We start from the raw sequence: 19,380 nt of genomic DNA on the forward strand, positions 1-19,380 counted from the left end.
TGGGAAAGCCCAGGTGTGTGTATTCCCGGAAGTAGAGGAAAGATGGAAAGATGGAGTTGTCCTGAAGATGCCAGCAGGGAGGCAGGGGAAGGGCTCAACAAAAGGGAAGGACCCACAAGGGTCACCAGCCAGAAGAGGGTAACCTTGAGGAGGCCTGGGTGGGAAGTGGAAGCCTGATGACCAGGGCAAGTCAGAAGATGGATGGGGAGGGCAGAAAGGCCAAGATGTGGCCAAGACGCGGGACAGTGGAAGTAGAGAGTGGATGAAGAGACTGAGGGGGTGAGTCCAAGGTCCTCCACTGGAATAGGGACATTGGAGGGGGAAGATGAAAGTCTGGGGGCTGGTCAGCCCAGGGACCAGGTCTCTTCTCTTCAATCAGATGGCACAGTCTCCTAAGGCCCCATGAACAAGGCCCTCCATCTGAACCCTGCTCCAGGAGTCTTCCCTGCTCTCTGGGCATTATCTGCTCTGGACCTGGACAGACCTTCTTCACTTGACAGATTTGTGTGCCTGTGGCCCCTGCATTAAGTCACAAGCTCCTTGAGGGCAGGGCCTGGCTTTTGCTCTTCTTACTATCCCCAAATTAGCAAGGTGTCTGACACATGGCAGATATTAGTAAAGTTTGATTGAGGGTGTGATTCTAAAACTCTGGCAGCCAGATGGCATCATAGCTGACAGAGTGTCAGTCTGCAGGCAGGAAGACCTGAGTATAAATCAGACCATAGACATTAATTGGATGACCCTGGGCAAGTCAGTTCACCCTGTTTGCCTCTGTTTCCTCATGTATAAAATGACCTGGGGAAGGAAATGGCCAATCACCCCAGTATCTTCACCAAGAAAACCCAAATGGGGCCATGAGGGGTCAGACACAACTGAACAGCAATGAAAGTCTGGCCTGAGTCACTGACCCTGCTCTAAGTGAATTTAAAAGGCCCAAGGAAAGGGGTTTTTGTTTAATGGGGGGCGGGGTTGGTTTGATTTTCCAAACCAGGGAGAATGATCACTTTCCTCACCTGCAAAAAAAGGACAATGGAACTAGAGGAGAGACACCTGGGCCCTTGTCTCCAGGGAGTCCCCAACACTCCCTGGAGACCCAGGCAGCAGGGAAGACAACAAAAAAAGCCCCAATAAAATAAGGCAAAGTCAGTGTCCTGGCCCCCAGAGATCCTGAAGGACTGTTTGGTGACCCCTGGTCCTATTTGAGTTTGACCCCAAAGAACTGGCTAGTTCATCCTAACCAGAGAGCTCCTGAACCTCTCTTTGTGCTTCTGTCCTTAGGCTGGGGGAAGCAACTGCAGGGGGGAGGGGGAGAGATGGCACCCAGGTCAGCCAACGGTGGAGGACATGAGGTGGGGGGCTGGAGGGAGGGGATGGGCAATGTGCAAGAACACCAGTGGGGAGACTTGGAGGGGGTAGGGTGGGTAGCCTCAGCAAGTGGCCAGGCCTGTGTCTCTGGCCCTTCAAGCCCTGGACATGGCCATTCCCAGCTCTCTACCCACTTCTCACCCCCCCCCCCCAGGCTTGTTTCTACGGCTCCTCGGGCACCGGGCCAGCTGCAGCAATTCCGGCTCAGCATCCAGGCTCAGCATCTCCATCTGGCTGCTTGCAGCTCTGAGGAGCCTGCCCCCCCCTTCTCCTCCCAGACAAAAGGGAATGCTGAGTCCCCAGTCTTTCAGTCAACCAGCTCAGGCTGTCCTTTATTCTAGGGTGGAGGGCAGGAGAGAAGGACAGCTTTGAATAGAGTCATTTCCCAGCCCCATCCAGGGAGGAGGAAGACTGTACCCCAAGTGATAAGCATGACCTTGACCAGCCTCCCATCCTCCAAGGCTTGGGCATCCCTTCCATGGCCCCTTTCAGGAGGCAAGAAAATGGAATGTTGACTAGAAAAACCCCCAGCCAGGGGAAGGGTCCCTGAGGCCCAGCCAGGAGGAGGGGTCCCTGAGGCCCAGCCAGGGGAAGGGGTCAGCTGCCTGAGGTCAGTCCCAAGGAAGAGCTCTGACAGAGCTTGACCAAGAGACCTTCTTAGAGGCAGCTCAGCAGACATGGTCAGGAAGATGGGAGCTTAATCCAGCCTCAGAAACTTCCGGATGTGTCAACCTGGACAAGTCCTTTCATGGCCATCAGCCTCAGTTTCCTCAACTATAAGAAGAATCCCAGTAGCACCTGATTCTCTGGGTTGCGATAATACTTGTAGGCAGTTAGCTCAGTGGTACACAGTAGGCACTTAATCAAAGTTTCTCTCCCTCCCTTCCCCCTATCCCTCCAGCCTAGGATGGTGGATTCTGTGTGTGTTCCATGCAGGGATCTTGATTCCTCTTGGGGATTTAGGGCACCCTCTGGAAGAACCTTTCAGAGTCCTGGCCAAGGAAGGCCATGGGTTCCCACCCCAGGGAAAGGGTAGGTTTGAGTGGGCCCTGCCTGGAGGGAGGGGGATGGACAATGGCACTGGGGAGAGGGGCAAAAGAAGCAGACTCAGAACCAGATGATGGAGAGAGACAAAGGCAGAGAGAGACAGAGACAAAAGGAAGTGGGGCGGGGAGAGCAGAGCCAGGAGGCCCTCAGCAGTCACAGGGCACCAGGGCAGAGGGGACCCCAGCATCCTGAGCCCCCTGGATGTTGGGCATGGAATCATCAAAGAAGATGTGTGGACGGATCTGGACCAGCGTAGGTCCCTTAGGAGCCCCATCCATGAAGAAGATCTCATCCAGGACCAGGCCCCAGGCCTGCAGGGTGTTTAGCGCCCGGACACTCATGTCACCCTTGCTACGGGCTGTCACCAGATATGTGCGTACAGGAGAGTCCTCTGGGCTAAACTTCTCTCGAAGGCGTCCCAGCTGCATGGCAAAGGCTTTCATGGGCCCCTGGGCTCAGAGAGACAGAGACAGAGACAGTGAGACACACAGAGAGAAACAGAGAAAGAGAGAGACAGAGAAAGAGAGAGACAGAGACAGAGAGACAGAGACAGAGACAGACAGACAGACACAGAGAGAGAGACAGAGAGAGTCATTCACACCCTCAAACAGTGCATAGACCTCTCTGAGCAGGGACAGAGGGGAGGGAGAGAGCCTGGAATCCTGGGGGTGGGGGGACTCAGGACCCTACCTCCCAGACCTGGCCAGCTCCTACTTGGAGGCAGGGTTGTATTTCCCCCTGATCTGAGGCGACTTGGGGCACTACCTACTTCACCAATGGGCACAGCCTCCAGGGCTCTCTCGTACTGCATGGCCCCCTGAAGTCCCCGTTCCCGGAACACCCGGTCGGTCTCGTCGGAGAAGAGCACGGCATCCCCATCAAAGGCCAGGCGAAGCTGGGTGCTGGGAGCCTGGACCTCTTGCTGGAAAATGAGGGCAGCTGGCACCCCTGGAAACACAAAGCCATGGGTGAGCCTAAGGAGGCTGGACAATCTGAAGAGACTGGGCCTCCCCTCGCTGGGCACCCAGACCCCAAAGGTACCCAAAGGAGAGCCAGCATTTAGAGAAGACTTGAATGGTTGGTCCTCACAGCAACCCTGGCAGACAGGACCTACCATGATGCCCATTTTACAGGTGGGGAAACTGAGGCAGAGAGAAAGGGACTTGCCCAGAGTCTCACAGATAGGAAGTGTCTGAGGCTGGATTCCTGACACCACTCTGCCGCTCCTTGGCTGCTCTGACTCCCATGCAGACGGCGCCCTCAGGTCTCACATGAGTTAACGTGCGAAGCCTCGGAGCCCCTGGCCAGATGCTGGCCGGGATTATGGTTATTGCATCTTAGTATTCGGCTCTGCTGGGGGGGGGGGGGGCTTGGCTGGGGTGCTCGGGGCTGGGGCTGGGGGGCTGGGGGGCTGGGCTGGAGAGTGGATGGGGGCTCCTGGCCAGGCCTGGGCCGGCCCCCTCCAGCCCCGCTGGCCAACCCCTGCCGGCAGATGTGGACGTTCTCCCGAGGCCGCATTGACGCCCAAGAGCCATAAGATGGCACTGTTGGACAAGCCAAAAGCCCGACCCATGTTCCCAGCCCGCTGCGGGCAGGGCCGAGTCACCCCCGAGGCCCCCCAAAAACCTCTAGTTTGGAACTCGGAACTGACCGTCAGAACCGCATCCCCTGAGACATTCACGCTTCCCAGCTGGGGGGCCTGGATAAGTCTCTGGCTCCCCCAGCCTCAGTTTCTCCCCCTGTGCAACCTTTTCCTCGAAGCCTTCGGCTTCTCCCTGATTTCTCCCATCTGGAGCTTGTGGCTACCCAGGTGCGTGGTGGGGGCTTGGCCCCTTGGCTGGAGTTTCTGAACCCCCACCCTTGGCGGTGATTGAGTGCCTGACCCCACCTCCACACCCTTGTAAAGTGAAGGGGACCAGTCATTATTTCTTCCTTTCCTCAATCAGAAATGGGGGATCTCCTGATGCCGCGCCTGGGGCCCCGAAGGCAGTGTCCACCCTTGGGGGCGGGCAGGAGAGGGGAGCCAGCGGCCTTCCTCGGGCAAAGATCAGGGGACCGTCCTAGGAGGTAGGGTCAAAGGCAGGATTCACACCCAGACTTTCTGGTCAGCCAAGGCCCCCAATCCTGAGAATCAGGAAAATCTGGCTTTGCCTTGGATATATGGGTGAGTTTGGGCAAGTCGCTTCCCCTTGCCCGCCTCAGTGTTTTCATCTGCAAAATGGGCACCTCCCTCAGAGCAGATGAGCAACAAGTCCTTGGTAAAGTGCTTTGAAAACCCCAAAGGACTGGAAGAGTCAGGGCAGCCTTCCAGGAGCCGCCAGAGGGAGGAGTCCAGGCTTCCGGGGACAGGCATAGGGAGCCTTGGGGTGGGCAGGATAGGCTTTCTGCCCTAGGGAGTGGCCTTGCCCAGGCTCCTCCTGCCCTCAGTCCCTGGGCCGCACCCATTGGAAGGCAAGCTTCTGGAGGGCAGCCCCTCTTCTGGTTGCATTGTGTTCTTGATGTGGTGTGGTTGGTACACAACAAGTGCCTAATTTATGCTTGTAGGCTTGACGTGCTACATGGGACAGTGGAAAGAGGTCAAGGATCTGGGAGCCATTCTGGGACCCAATGCCTTGGTGTTGCCCCATATGGCTCCTGGCGAGGCCCGGGGCTTTGGGGTGGAGAGATTCAGGAAATCAGACTGGAGGGAGGGGCTGGGAGGGGCCGGGGAGGCTCACCCCTCCTCAGAGCATTGCAGACATCAGTCTTGTCTGCAGACAGAAACAGCCTCACGTGGAGGTCTTGGAGGTACTGGGTGGAGTCCTCATTGCTGACGAAGCAGAATTTGGAGATCTCCAGGCCTGGAGAGAGAGGAGGGCATTTGGGAGGGCAAATGGGCCCTTCACCCTGGCAGGCTAACGGGGCCAGGGGCTCAGGCTGGCTTTGACAAGGCGTCCCTGACCCCAGGCAAGCCCTCATTCTTTTCAGAACTCAGTTTCCTCCTCTGTAAAATAAAGGGGAGGGGGAAACATCGGCCTTCCCTAGGACGGTCCATCTGGATCGCTGGCAAAGCTTAGGCTGAAGGCCAAAAGTCTACGCAAGGTGAAGTTTTCTTCACCTCCTTCCTGCCCCCTGTCCCTCCAGTTCCCACTGAGGCAGCAGAGACACTGGGGCCTCAGGACGAGCCCGGTGAGCTGACCACCTTGGGAGTCTCATGGTCACCCGGCTTTCCTAGGCCTTTGGACTCCCTGCTCCATTGCAACTTCCAGAGCCCTTCCAGCGTGGGCCCCACAGAGGTTGTCCAGGTGCAGGGGTCCATCCCTCTCCCCAGTCACAGATGGGGCCCCACCACCAGTGGGCAGCCCAGCCCTCAATTCCAGCTGGAGGACTTTGGGGAGAAATCCCTTCCCCTTCCTAGGCTCCTTTTCTGTCACTCCAGCATGCACCTGGGGAGAGCGGCCCAGGACCCCAAAGCACCCTTCTGGGTCTCTTGATCCAGGGGACTTAAGGGAAAGTAAGTGGAGGGGGCAGACAGGGGCGGGGATTTAAGCTGTATGTCCCTAAGTATTTCTAGCCTCAAGTCCTTTGCCTTGGCAGTGCCCCCTGCCTAGAATGCCATCCCTTTTCCTCTGCCCCTCAGAGAATCCCCAGCCTCCTTCAGGACAGACTCAGTCAAGTTGTACTTGTGCCGGAGCCCTGGGACCAAGGAACTTAGATAAAGATTCTACTAACTTTCCCTATGATTGGTTTCCTTGGGATTCCAAGGCCTGTTTTAGGAAGGGGCCAGGCTGTGGGGCCAGGGTGGAGGAAGGGAAAGGTGGCCCTGATCCAAGGGGAGGAACCCTGCTGCCTTTCTTGGGATTCCCAGGATCCAGCCCAGTATGCAGTCAGGGCCTAATAAATGCTCAGCAGGCTCCAGAGCTCCTCTGGGCTGGCTTGGGGAGGGGCTTCCCAGTCACTTCTGGCCCAGTTTGGTGGCCTCTTCAACAATTCTGGGGGTTCTGCTCAAAGCTCCGGCAGGAGAATCTCCTGCCTCCACCCCCCTGCCCCCCCATGTGGGACCTGGGGGAGGGACCAAGGCCAGGGGGAGCCTCCTCAGATTCCTCGGGGCCTGGGAGTCAGAGGTGAAGGGTGCAGCTGCCTGCGGGAAGGGTTGGTGGGCCGACCTGGGGTCTGGGCCCAAGCAAGGGAGGAGTAGGGGAGAAGGCAGGGCTGCTCAGTCCCCCCAGGAAGCGCCCCCCTCACCCGCCTGCCTGGCGCAGTGGACGATTCTGCTGCCAGCCTGCGGACTGTTGTTGGAGAGAACGATGATGTCCAGAAGGCCTCGCTCCTCTGGGTCCCGCTCCAACAACCTCCGATTGACCTGCTGCACCGCCTAGGAGATCAGCAGAACCGGGCCGGTGAGCGCGAGGCCCAGGCCGCCTTCCAGGTCTTGGCCAGGGCGTGAGGCCTGGGGCTGGATCTTGGCTCTTGAAGGGCTCTCCCAGCCCCTCCACAAGGCTGGACACCCAGGATCCCCTCAGTTCAGCCGCAGCCGAGAAGGAGGCAGCAGGGTCCACAGAGGCCTGGGTGTGAGGCCGGCCTGGTTGCCCCTCTCTGCCTGGGGGATGGTGGCCCAGGAAAGCAGGCCTTTAGGACCTCGGCACCCAGCCTCCGTTTCCTCATCTGTATAATGGGGTGGTGGACTCCCTCCCAGCCAGAGCTCTGAAGCAGTGTATTTGTGAGCAAGGGAGCTTTGAATGAGCACAGGCCGGGCCCCGGCTCTGCTGCCCGGGTCCCCAACCGGCCCTCTTTTTGGAGGTCTTCCTCGGTTCCTCCCCAGTCTCTGAGGTCTCGGCCCCTTGTCCCAGTCGAGTGGGGAGGGCAGAGGGAGGGAAACTGTGAATGGGCCCTTGGTTCATTCTGTCCCTCCCTCGGCCTTGCCCCCCAACCGGCTTCCCCTCTCTAAGCCCCTTGGCCTGGACGTGTTCCTGCTTGGGGCCATGAGGGCACCTGGCTGAATGGGGGGGCAGGGTTGGGTCCCAGGCAGCCCCTGCCCCCAAGGAGCTCCTGACAGGAGGACAGAACCAGCCCATGGGGGCCCAGGGGGGGGGGGCATCCTGGCATTGCTCACTTCCTCCCCCACCGTGTTTGCAGGGTCTTGGAGGCCAGGGTGAGCCAGGGACCCCAAAGGCCGGCTGCTTACTAGGCAGCCGGGTCCGCCAAGGGAAGAAGGCCGGCACCTGGATGAAGGAGAAGGCTGTGCCGGGTGGCAATGGCTCCGTGGCATGGGCTGTCTGGTATTTGATGTACTCCTCAGCGCCCTGGGCCAGGAACAACTGGTGCTCGGCCTCCAGGTTGAAGATGGCTCTGGCGGTGACGGCGATGACCAGCGCTTCCCTGGGGTCCTTCTGCAGGGACCAAGGGGCACGGCCACTGGGATGGAGCCCAGGGCTCCCTTTGCAAAGAGCAGGATCCTGCTCCCCTCCCAGTGGTGAGTTCTCGAAAGGCTGGCTGGCCCTTCCCCACTAGAGGTAGCTCCCCCTGAGACTCTGGGGACTCCCTGAGGCCAGGTCTGGTTCAGGGGCGAGCTGGGGTCCCCTTCCTCTTCCCCTTTCAGAGCTCAGCCCAGAACCAGTTGGGTTGACACAGAGCAGACTGGGAAGAGATGCTAACCGACCGACATCCTCCGCCTCAGCACTGGCTGGGCCGATTCCAGCCTCTCCTGGTCCCCCAGGGGGGTCCAAGATCTGGGGGGAAGGATCTGGGGAAATGGTTTGTCTGGAGGTTTAATCTAACGGCAGTCCCAATGATTTGGTTTTATGAATTAAACAACTTCCCTCTGAGTGGAGGTCCCTCCCGGAACTCAAACTCGAGGTGCCAGGGAGCACCCCACCCTCCCTGCTCATGGCCTTGCCTGCTTCCAGGGTGCTCTACTTGGACTCCTGGCAACTGGCCATGGCTGATCTGCTCACCTGGACGACCTCAGGGTTCAGGATGACCGCCCCAGCCTGGGCCATGGTCAGGGGACCCCTGCCACTGAGGCAAGAGAGGAGCCTGGGGAGCAGAGAGGACAGGGAGGTGGGGGCCCCCGGGGGTCTCTCCTTCACAGGACTTCTGCCAGGGCTCAATGAACAGACTGAAAATTAGTCCTGTGCGCGCGCGCACACACACACACACACACACACACACACACATCTGTCTGTCTGTCTGTCGGTTGGTCTCTTCCTTTCCTCCTGGGCAGGTACCGGCCTTGCTGGGCCAGATCAGGCCAGAAGCAGAGCTGGGAGGGGCAGGGGCTTCCTCACTGGGCTGAGGGTCCCGTGAAGGATGGAATTCTTCTTCCACATGTCCCCACTTTGAACCCCAAACCTATCGGCCCCACCCAAATGGGAGCCGGAAATCACTCCATCTTGGATGACTCAGAGCCCCAAAGAGTCAGGTCAACTCTTGCCCTCGAGGAGACCCTTGAGCAAGTCCCTTAAAGGCTGGGCCTTAGTTTCCCTCTCAGAAGAGGGGCCCAGATGTCTGTCCTCTGCTTAGCAAACCCTGCAGGGCCTGGGGTGGGGGGCCACATTCTGCAGGGGGGAAGATGGGAGTGCCCCTTCAGAGGTCACCAGGTTCAACCTTCTTGTTTTCATCACCCCCCCACCCAGGGAAGCCTAGACCTGGCTCCCATCTCCTCTACCTCCAGGGACCCTCCGGACCTAAAAAGTGAAAGTGAATCTGAAGCCCTTCCCCCATCTGTTCCTAGGAACTGGTCAGCCTGGCCCAAAGGGACCCCTTTTCCTTGGTGGGTGTCCCACCATCCAGGGCTCATGGTGGCCCCTTTCTCCGTTCCCCATATCCAGGGTCTAGCACCCTGAGACGAGGGCTCCCAGAGCTGCTCTCACTGGGCTCGGGGCAACAGGCTTTAGTTGGGGGGAGGGCGGGGAGAGACTGATCTGGGGATTGGGTAGGAGGGGAAAGCCGCTCTAGGGGGCCCAGGCTCGGGTCTGGGGGGACTCACCGGGCCACGGCCGGGGCTCCCTCCTACCACCAACCAGCAGGATCAGAAAGCTGCCCCTCCCATTCCTGGCTTCCAGGAAGCCGTTGGCGGGTGGGGCGACTGGGGTGGGGGGGCAGTCTCTGTCCCTCCCCAGGCACGCATGCTCCCCCCACACTGAGCTGGCATTCTGGGACTCGTAGTCGGCCCCTGGCCCGCCTGCTGCGGTTGGGACTGTACAGACGGATTGGGGGGGCCCGGGGCTGGGACCGGAGCTGGGCCTGGTGCCTAATTATCGCTCTGGGCTAGGCCCCCAAGCTCATGAAAAGGTGGCTTTGAGTGCAGGGCCTCACAGGCCAGACCCCCCCCCCAGCCCTTCCTGCCCCTACCCAGCCCCTGCGCCAGGGCCCCCCACTCGGCTGCAGGCAGCTTCCGTAGGCAGTTACGCGGGGTTTGCTTTGGCCACAGGCCAAGCCCAGGAATGTGCCTGCTGGCTGCAGGGGGCTTGTCTCAGGGCCGCGGGCGAGATGGATGGGGTACAGGCTGTCCCGGAGCCAGATGGATGGGGGTCCAGGGTGTCGGGAACCGGCAGCCCAACAGACAGGGCTGGCCAACTGCCGCAGGCTCCAGGGCCTCGGGCCAGAGACCAGGCTGCCCCGGGGACAGGCAGACAGACGGACAGACGGAAGGGCCTCCGTCTCCCCCCAGGGTCATCTGGGCCCCTGGACAAATAGGCTACTTCCAGGGACAGAGGCCATTCTGGCCCAGGGGGTCCAACCAACTAGACAGAGACAGAAGTCCAATCTCCCTCCGGAATAGAAAGAAAGATGGGGGGGTGTTCTGTCCAGGACCAGAAGGATGGACAGACAGCTGGGAGTCCTGTCTGACTCTGTCTGAGGAACAGAGACGGGCAGATGGGCTCCAGTCTCTCCTCTGGTCTGACTGGATGGACCGAGAAAGAAGTCCAGTCTCCATGAGCAATAGAAAAATGGCCAGGGAGGACAGATGGACGGACAGACAGATGGATGTTCAGTCTGTCTCCGGAGCACTCAGATGAACAAATGGGGCCCAGGCTCTCCCAGAGACAGATGGACAGAGGGCATTCATTCTCTCCCAAGGACAGACAGACAAAGAGAGCCCAGTCTGCCCCAGGGACAGCTGAGTGGTCAGAGTAGAGCCCCGGCCGGCCCAAGGACACGGATGGCTGCGGACAAGGCCCAGCCAGGAGCAGAGATAGATGGGGGGCCAATGATTGACAGATGGACGGACGAGGGTCCCGTCTGTCCCCGGGCTCGATGGAGAGGTGGGGGTTGGACACAGCCAGGGGTCTCAGGCTGGTGGGGTTGCGGTTCATCCCAGTGTCTTCCTAGAAGACTGCTTCCTTGTCCTTCAGCCCAAGCTTTCCAGGCCAGCCCCCCACTGGGCCCACACACAGAGAGCCCTGGATAGGCCAGTCCCCCAGCTCCGAAGACCCCGCCAGGTTGGGACGTGGCAACCCAGGCAGAGCCTCCTTACCCTCTCGGGGCCCCTGGGGCAGGGCCTCGGCTGCCAGGCCTGACTGCCTTTCTTTCCTCCCCCGAGCCTCAGACACGTAGCCGGGCCTCCCTGGATGGCCATATATCTCTCTCCTAGAGCTACACGCCTCCCCCCATCACCCCCGCCGTCTCCCCACCCGGCCCAGTGTCTCCTGCTGCTGCGGCCACACGTCTCAGCCATAGATCATCTCTCCCCAGCCCCCCTGCCCGCGGCCGCCATGTCTGGCCACGCAATCACACGCCTCCTCCCCCCACCCCCGTCTTCAGCCTGTGTCACACGGAGGTCACTCCACAGACCGAGAAACAAAGAGGAGGGGGTGGAAGGAACTGGAGCCCAGAGGGGGGCTCCCTTTGGCCATTGCTCCCCTGACCAAGTCACACAGAGATTACATGCACACATAGTCATGGGTGTCCACACATGTGGATGCTCACACCTGGACACAGACAGCCCTCCGCCATCACTTACAATAAAACCATGCTGTCAAATTCACCCAATGGCCCTAAAACCAAGGACCCTTCTGGGCAGGAGGTGCCCTCCCTGGGACCGGGAGTCCTCATGAGGCAGCAGTAGAGGGGACAGAGCAGCCCAGGATAAGAAGCTAGGGCAGGAATCCGGAGGAAGGAGGAGAAGCAGTCAGGCCTGTTTTACCCACTGAGGCTAGGCAGAAGAGCCTCCTGCCAGCCGGGCCAGGGAGACCGGGCATTGTGGATGGGCCTCGGCCACAAGACATGAGCAGCGTGCACGGGACTGGTCCGGGGAGACCCGGGTCTCGTGGCTGGGCCTGGTCCAGGGAAACCTGGGCTTCATAGATGGACCTGGGCTAGGAAGGCACAGACATCACGGATGGTCCCAGTCCAAGGAGAAACAGGCATCATGGCTGGGGCTGGTGGGACAGTCTTGTGTCTTGCTCTGTTTGGCCCCATTGGGCAGGTTGAGGAAAGGAACAGGAGTTAGCTCAATGTCAGTCAACACTCTGTAACAAGGAAAAAAATGAACCCAACCTGGAAAGGCCTGGTGAGGAGGGAAGGGAGGACAGGACAGGTAGTGAGCTCCCCATCCATGGGGGCTTAAAAGAATGTTCAGGCTCCATCTTGCCAAGAATACCATCGAAGTCCCTCCAGGATGGGCTGGCCAGAGGGTCTTGGCTATGCCTTCCAGGGCAGAGATTCTACAATTCTAAGAGAGGCAATGCTAGGACCTATGCCAAACTTGTTTGCCATTCAGGGTACCCCAAAAAGACCATTCTTTTTGGTCCCAGGAGAAGCTTATGACCTCAGAGAACTTCAATCTAGTGGGAGACTGAGGAGAGAGAGAGTGGATCCCTTTGGTGGGTCACAGTTGCACCTTCCTATAAGAAGAACCCAACTGCTCCCCATATTGTGCTCACCCAGACTTTGGGGTCCATTGACAGAAATTTGGAGCAAAGATGTCCTCTCACCTCCCTCCTGCCCTCCTCTTCACTCAGGACCTGGGTCCCTGGAAGGACCTGTCCAGCCCAGGGAGTTCCCCAGCTCCCAAGGGTTCAGCACTTCCGGGCCTTGAGGTGGGGCTCCATGAGTCCTTCCCCCTTGCCCTCCCCAGCAGTGAAGAAGAATTTCCAGTCTAGCAGGCAGCCAGAAGAAAGGGCAGCCTCTGGCCACTGGCCCCAGGCCATGCGGCCCCTCAGGCCAGCCCTGGGGGGCCCGACTCCCTGAGAGAGCCTGCCTCAGTGGCCACAGGTAAGCAACTTCCCTCCCTCCTGTTCCTGAGCCCCTCCTCCCTCAGAAGGCACCCCAAGGTCTTCAGCAGCACCAGGGCCTCTCAATAGACTGACCAGAAGAGGACAGAGAAGCAACAGTGACTGAGTCTCTGTCCAGTGCCCTTGGCCCAGGGTTCTACTCTGAAGCCAAAGGCCTGGCCAAATGGGAGGAGGAAGAGGCCCCTGGCCCAAGGGAGCTCCCCGTCTAGAGGAGGGGGGAGGAAGGGGAGTGTAGATTCACAAAACGGAGAGGACCATGTGTGCCCTGGACAGCAGGGCAGGAAAGGAAACAGAGGAAGAGAACTTTATGCTGGGTGAGGGGCCTCCCAGGAGTGGGGATACCTGGGAGCAAAGGTATGGAGGCAGGACTGAAGCCAGCTTGGTTGGGGCTACAGGAGTGACACAGTGGCTCCTCAGAGCTCTGTGGGAACGGTGATGAGAAGCCAGGTTGGAGGAATGAGCACTGGGGAGTGGAGGAGTTTCCCATGGCTCTGAAAATCACCCCAAATTTGTAGGAAGACGGGCTCCAGATGACCTGGGGTTCAAGGTCTGACAGCCGACACTTCCAGGTCCCCACAAATTCTGCCTAGCTGCCCCCGGCAGCTCTCTTACTCCTTAAGGGAGGTGAGCAGGATTGCCCCCTGGATGAGCCAGGGCCACCCTCACCAGCCTAGGAGCCGCCCATCCAGCAAATACTTGGTGACCGGGTACTGATAAAGTGAGGAAGTGTGGCCCAGTCTTGGCCTTTTATGGGCACAGGGAGGAAAACTTTCCTACAGCCAGGCCCTCCCCCCACCCCATCCAGATCTGGGCACCCTTCTCTTCCCTTGTCCTGCCCTGCGGGAGAAGAACCGGCCCGGCCTGGTGGGCTTTCTCCTGGCTTGTGGTCCCAGAGGTATCCCACTCCCCAAGCTCCAATATGTGGGTCCCTTGCTAAGCAGGCTGCTGGGCAGGGCATCTGACTCAGTGGTGAGGAATGCCCCCATGGTCCTCCCTTCATCCCTGCTGCTGCCCCCTGCTGTTCCAGGTGCTTCCCGCTTCCTGCTGCCCCTCCTCCTGCCCCCTGCTGTCCCCAGCCCCTCACCCCCGGTCTCTAGTCCCTCAGTCAGACATCCTGGTCTCATGGGGAGACTGTCAGGGCACACACCCTCGGCCAGGAACACAGGCCCTAAACTGGGACTGAGTCCCTCTGGTGCAGTTGCCCCTCCGGCCCAACTTCCCTGCTTTGTTGCTTAGCCTCTTCCCCATAACAAGGTTCCAGGGACCAAACGCTATCCTAGACACGGAGGCTCCTGAGATTTCTTCCAAGCCTCCAGAGCCATGAGCCGGGGGTAATATGGCAGGCGAGGACAGAGGTTGCCCTCCAAAAGCCAATGTTAAGAGTGTGCCCAAATCGCTGAGGACATCATGCATAGGAAAGCATTTGGGAAAGGGCAGCGCTAATGATGGAGAGATGAGGGTGGAGGAGACCTAAGAATTCCACAAGTTAGGGATGAAGGAGAGAATTGCAGCCAGGGGACATAGCCTGTGCAAAAGAGTGGTGGGGAGCCCCTGCTCCCTCTGTCTGCCTCCGCTCTCCAGGGAGCCTTTCTGGGTACTTTTCATGTGTTCAGTATAGTTCCAGGGAGAGGAAGTAGCTCCCCCCCACAGCGCCCCAATCTCCACTTCAGTCCTGGGAGTTCCAGGCTATCTCCTCTGGCCAGTGACTAAGGTCCTGGCCTGCAGGGTCCAGGCCTGTTTGGAACCTTAGCCTGTGACCCAGGTAATCCAGCGATGGATTGCTGAATCCAGTCAAAGCTTCCTTCCACTCGGCCCCCACCAGCTGGTCCCCCGGGAGCACCAACGGTTTAGCCAGGGGTCCAGTCTGGGGGGACGGGGGCAGGTGAGCTCCTAGCCACTCTTTGCTTCCTCCAGAGTCCTGAGGAACATGACTACAGAAAATCTGACCAGGCCTGGCCTCTCCTCTGCCCACTCCCCCACGGCATCCCCCTCCTCTGCTCCCACCCAAGACGCATCAGGATTCCTCCAGGATATCTGGGACAGGATTCCCTGTGAGTCCTTGGGCTAGTGCTGGGATGGGATGGGCAGGGGTGGGGGGAGAAGGGAATGCTTTCGAAAGTTCCCTGGGAAGCTACCTGGGAGTAGTGTGATCTCGCCCAAGTCATTGCTACTTTGTGAACCTCATTTTCCCAATCTCTAAGATGAATGGTTTGGGCAAGGTGGGACTCCCTCGTGATCCCAAGGATAGACAGCGGCGGGGGGGGGGAGCTGGCTTAGGGGCCCAGAGCCAAAGGACTCCCAGTTCTCTACCACCCACCCCACAGTACCTCGGTGGGTGCTCATCACCATCCTTGTGGGAGCTGCCTTCCTGTTGGCCTCCTGCCTGCTCTGCATTGTCTGTTGCTGGTGCCGCCGGCGGCGAAGAAAGAAGGGTGTAAAGAAGGAGATGGTAGGCCTGGGCAGGGCCTCCAATGCCACCAGCGCCCACCTGGTGAGTGCTCACAGAGGGAGGGAGAAGAGCCAGCCTGAGTCTTGGGTGCCCAAGTGCCCCTTGGTCCTGGAAGGGGGAGATAGTCCTCATACATGCCAACAAAGATGGGTGAGGATGGCTGGTTCAGGGGATCTCTGAGGGTGGGGAGATTATAGTGAGCTGGCATGGTGACCATTGCCTACATTTTACAGAGGCGGAAAGCAAGGTCCAGAGAGTGGAGTCCATCATTAAACTGGGCCAGGGTTCAAATCCACCCTTTCTTCACCAGTGCCATGTAGGATAATGAATAAATGTACAGACAGGAGGAGAAGGGGGCTGTTCTTTTTTTGGTTTGGTTTGGGTTTTTTTGCAAGGCAACGGGATTAAGTGACTTGCCCAAGGCCACACAGCTAGGCAATTATTAGGTGTCTGAGATTGGATTTGAACTCAGGTCCTCCTGACTCCAGGGCCAGTGCTTTTATCCACTGTGCCACTTAACTGCCCAAAGGAGCCTGTTTTTGCCTAGGGAAGGAAGAAAGGAGACTCATGAACTAGAGTGTCACCAGGCAGACAAGCAGGGCAAGAAGGCTTCAAGCCTCTGTCACATGAGGGAAAACTTGGGGAGACCTTATAGCTGCCTCTGAGGCTTTGAGGCCGGGTAAGGGAGATGACGGGTTCTACCGGGTTCTACTGGGTCTCATTGGGGTAGACCAGATCAATGGAGGGAAGATGCAAGGGGTCAACCAGCTGTCCCAGTGTGAAAGGGGCTGCCTCTGGAGGTGGTGAGCTCCCCTCCCTGAAGGTCTCCAGGCAGAGGGGCCTGTATGACCTTGTGAGCTTCCTCCTGGGGAGGGTCTAGCCTGGGCCCCTCTCAGCTTCCCCATTCTGATTCTGATGGGAAGGACCAGCTACATGAGAATTTGGAGGACGGTGGAGAGCAGCTGGGCTAGGAGGGAAGGGATGGAGATGGAGCCGTGAATGTCAGGCTCACAAGCTCTCCGAACCCAGAACCAGAACAAGGGGGTGCAAAGATGGTGAAGATGATAACGAATACTTTGCTGCCCAGTGCCTCTCTGTTTGCTCTCTCCTGTGAGCCTCCTGGTCCCCTGGGGAGAACACGTTGAGAGGGAGCTGCTATCTAGAGGGATAGGTTGCAATCAGGAAGGTCTGAGTTTGAATCTTGCCTCAGACACTGGAAAAATTCCAGGCAAGATGCAATGATGATGGCACCTCCCTCCCTCCCAGGGTTGATTTGCATGAGGAACAAGTCAATGTCTTTGGTGGTGTGCTGTGGACCTGCCCCAGCTCTAGCGATGCTGCTCATTGGGGGGGCTGGGATGGGGGTGCAGAGGAAACCTCGGGTTGGGTAAGGCTATATGGAGCACTCTCCCAGCTCCCCGAGTTCATTCTCTGGCCTCTCCCTTCCCCTCTTCATCCCTGGAGGCGAGGACTCCCTCCCCAGAGGACAGAAGGGAGAAGGGACGGGTTTGGAGGGAGGTCTGCCCCTGTGTTTTCTTTCCTCCAGGTACAGCCTGATGTGGATGATGTGGAGCTGGGGCTGGAGGACCCCAAGAGAGGACGGCTGCAGCTCTCCTTGGAGTACAACTTCCGGGCCCAGGAGGTGGGTGAGGCTGGCTCTTCAGGGCATCCCGAGGGTGAAGCCAGGATGATTCTTCTCATTGAAGAATGGCCAGAGATGGCCAGGGACCTTGCCTGGGGCAACCATCAAGGGGAGGGGAGGGGGGAAACCTGGAAGGCGGCATAGAAGGGATTGAGTCTGAGGCCCTTCCCATCCCCATCAGCTGAAGGTGGGCCTGAAGCAGGCTGTAGATCTGAAGGCCCTGCAGGCCAGCAGCATGGCTGACCCCTATGCCCGGATCTACCTGACCTCAGACCCCCGGAAGGTTCATGAGACCAAGGTGCACCGGCAGACTCTCAGCCCCATCTTCGATGAGAACTGTGTCTTCCAGGTGGAGCTTGGGGGTGGAAGCAGGGGGCTGAACCAGGCTGGGATGGGGGGGTCTAGACCAGAATGGGGGGGCACCTGGAGTTGGGAAGGTTGACTTGGGGGGGACTAGACCAGGTCAGAGGGGAGAGGATGCTAGAGCCAGAGAGACTGATTGCAGGGTTCTCCTCTCTTCCCCATCAGGTCTCCCAAGCAGAGCTGCCTGAGGCCATGCTGGTGATCATGGTCATGGATTTCAATCGCTTCTCCCACCATGCCCCCATTGGGGAGCTCCTCATTCCCCTGGGGACCAGTGACCTTCACCATGTCCTGGAGCAGTGGTATGAGCTGGGGCCACCTGGCCGGGCAGAGGTGAGGTATCAGGTCGTATTCCAACAGCTTCCATCCCCCTCCTTGGGGTGGATGAAACACTGCTTAGAATGTCCTGGGGTGGTAGTGGTGGGGGAAGACTGAGAATCTTCGCATTGAACCCCTTCAGGGAAAGAACCTCCCCAAGATCAAGTTCAGGTGGAGTTAAGGACCTGCTCCAGGGGCTCTGCCCTTGGGGGAAGCCCCAAATGGAACCCAGCCATCATCTCTTAGGGGCAACTATTAGTGGGAAGGTCTGAACCAGATGTGGGGGCTCCAGAGATCAAAATAAGTCAATCAGGCCCCCCCCAGAGGCCTCTAGAGAAGGTTTCAGGGAGCAGAGGGTGCCTAAGCTCAGCCAGGAAGGAGGAGGAGTCATTGGAAAGGTCCAGGAGATGAGATGGGGGGTGGTGAATTTTGCCTTTGAGATCCAATGGGTCAGAGTGTAGGTGTGGGGAGCTCAGGGGGCAGGAGGTGGGAGATGGGCATCTATAAGGGGCAGCCGCTGCAAGGGCGGAGGTCAGATGGGAAGGAGGACAGCAGGGGATGCCGAGTCCCCAAGACCCACAGGTGAGTCACCAGAGTCAAAAGAAGGAGACCTGAGAGAAGGTGAAGGTTCCAAGGTGCTGTCACCTTGGAGAGAGCAGGGAGGAAGGCATGGCCAGACTCATGGAGGAGAAACAGAGGAGACAGGGGAGATTTCTCTTTCTAGGAGTTTGGCTGTGAATGAGAGGAAAGGCAGCAGAGGTTGTATGGTGACACGGAAAACACACAGGTTCCTTCCACCCATTTCACAGAATGGAAAAGTGGAGGCACAGAGAACCTCCATTCTAGCTAACAGGGTGGGCTTGGAGATAACGTTGGCTCTGGTTTCTGCCCCACTGCAGCAGGAGCAGATGGGAGAGCTGTGCTTCTCACTCCGCTATGTCCCCAGCACTGGGAAGCTGACGGTGGTGGTCCTTGAGGCCCGAGGCCTGCACCAGGGGCTGTCAGGTGGAGTCTCTCTGGGGGGGATCTGGGGAGGGAGGGCCCCAGGGAAGGAGGCTGTAGCCCAGAGATCAGCACTTTGTCTCCCTCCCCAGACTGCTATGTGAAGGTTCAGGTCCTCCTGAATCGGAAAAAATGGAAGAAGAAGAAAACGAGTGTGAAAAGAAGCACGGGCAGCCCCTACTTTAACGAAGCCTTCACCTTCCCCGTGCCTTTCAGTCAGATCCAGGTGGGCTTTGAGGCAGAGGTGACCCAGAAGCATGGGGTCCCTGGCTCCCCAAAGAAGGGCTAACCCCGTGTCCTTGTCTCTTTCTTCTCTTTTCGCCTAGAACGTGGACTTGTTGGTGTCCGTCTGGAGCCACAGCCGGGTGGCCAGGGGGGAGCCCCTGGGGAAGTTAGTCTTGGGCTGCCGAGCCACTGGCCACCAGCTGCATCACTGGGCAGACATGCTGGCCCATGCCCGGCGGCCCATGGCCCAGTGGCACAGGCTACAGCCCCCCCAGGAGGTGGATAAGGCACTCCAGCTAAGGAAAGGCCGGCGGTTTCCTCTGCCCGGTTCCTAGGCAGCTGGGGGGGGGGGGGGCGGGGCTCAATCTTTGTCAGCTAGAAAATGGGTAGAATGGGTCTTTTTCTTGCACCACCCCCTCACCATGGAGTCAATCTCACCATAAAGAGTGAGCAGAGATGCTGCCCTTGTCCAGGTGCCATTCTTGGTTCTCCCCCATGTAAGATCTTGACTGAGGCTGGGGCAGATGGGGACCTTCCCCAACTTGGGGTCTCTGCAGGGGCTGGGTTCTGGTAAGCCCTGGCCTCGAGAAGGGACTGTGGGGGGAGGGGTTCACTGACATCGCAGGGAACTCAGGCAGGGATGGGGGTGGGAGGACCGGGGCAAGTGGGGTCCTCCTTTTCTTCCTCATCTTCCCTAGGTTAGAGGTCCACAAAGGCCCCTTCCTCTGCCCCTGCCCCACCCTTCCTGTCCC

General features: G+C 58.8%; 2 protein-coding genes across 3 annotated transcripts; one reads left to right on the forward strand and one right to left on the reverse strand.

Annotated features, from left to right (window-relative positions):
* Positions 1 to 1,670: 1,670 nt before the first annotated feature.
* On the reverse strand, positions 1,671 to 9,674 carry LOC141518609 (cytosolic 5'-nucleotidase 1A-like). Of its 2 annotated transcripts, none has more exons than XM_074230786.1 (7): positions 9,380 to 9,674; positions 8,346 to 8,487; positions 7,614 to 7,781; positions 6,637 to 6,766; positions 5,130 to 5,252; positions 3,182 to 3,360; positions 1,671 to 2,861 (listed from the first exon to the last, which is right to left on the reverse strand). In XM_074230786.1, exons 2-7 carry the CDS (start codon positions 8,388 to 8,390, stop codon positions 2,559 to 2,561), a joined length of 948 nt encoding a protein of 315 aa, XP_074086887.1. In that variant the 5' UTR covers positions 8,391 to 8,487; positions 9,380 to 9,674; the 3' UTR covers positions 1,671 to 2,558. The 2 variants fall into 2 exon arrangements, with proteins under 2 accessions (XP_074086887.1, XP_074086886.1); XM_074230785.1 differs by having other exon boundaries at positions 8,346 to 8,496.
* A 2,830-nt stretch (positions 9,675 to 12,504) lies between these two features.
* On the forward strand, positions 12,505 to 18,963 carry SYT8 (synaptotagmin 8). Its single transcript, XM_074227600.1, has 9 exons — positions 12,505 to 12,609; positions 14,544 to 14,680; positions 14,954 to 15,120; positions 16,625 to 16,720; positions 16,902 to 17,069; positions 17,249 to 17,416; positions 18,301 to 18,406; positions 18,496 to 18,629; positions 18,730 to 18,963. The coding sequence occupies exons 2-9, from the start codon at positions 14,557 to 14,559 to the stop codon at positions 18,961 to 18,963; spliced, it is 1,197 nt and encodes a 398-aa protein (XP_074083701.1). The 5' UTR covers positions 12,505 to 12,609; positions 14,544 to 14,556.
* The last annotated feature ends 417 nt before the right edge of the window (positions 18,964 to 19,380 follow it).

Source organism: Macrotis lagotis, chromosome 3 (genome assembly GCF_037893015.1).
Source record: "Macrotis lagotis isolate mMagLag1 chromosome 3, bilby.v1.9.chrom.fasta, whole genome shotgun sequence".
NCBI lineage: Eukaryota > Metazoa > Chordata > Mammalia > Peramelemorphia > Peramelidae > Macrotis > Macrotis lagotis.

Excerpts from the sequence above, each read along its gene's own strand:
- LOC141518609 (XM_074230786.1), bottom strand. The coding sequence starts at position 8,390 with ATGGCCCAGGCTGGGGCGGTCATCCTGAACCCTGAGGTCGTCCAG. Across the intron at positions 5,253-6,636 it reads CCACTGCGCCAGGCAGGCGG|GCCTGGAGATCTCCAAATTC; the intron begins GTGAGGGGGGCG and ends CTCTCTCTCCAG. Across the intron at positions 2,862-3,181 it reads AGGCTGTGCCCATTGGTGAA|GGGCCCATGAAAGCCTTTGC; the intron begins GTAGGTAGTGCC and ends CTCTGAGCCCAG.
- SYT8 (XM_074227600.1), top strand. The coding sequence starts at position 14,557 with ATGACTACAGAAAATCTGACCAGGCCTGGCCTCTCCTCTGCCCACTCC. Across the intron at positions 14,681-14,953 it reads TATCTGGGACAGGATTCCCT|TACCTCGGTGGGTGCTCATC; the intron begins GTGAGTCCTTGG and ends CCCACCCCACAG. Across the intron at positions 18,630-18,729 it reads TGCCTTTCAGTCAGATCCAG|AACGTGGACTTGTTGGTGTC; the intron begins GTGGGCTTTGAG and ends CTTTTCGCCTAG.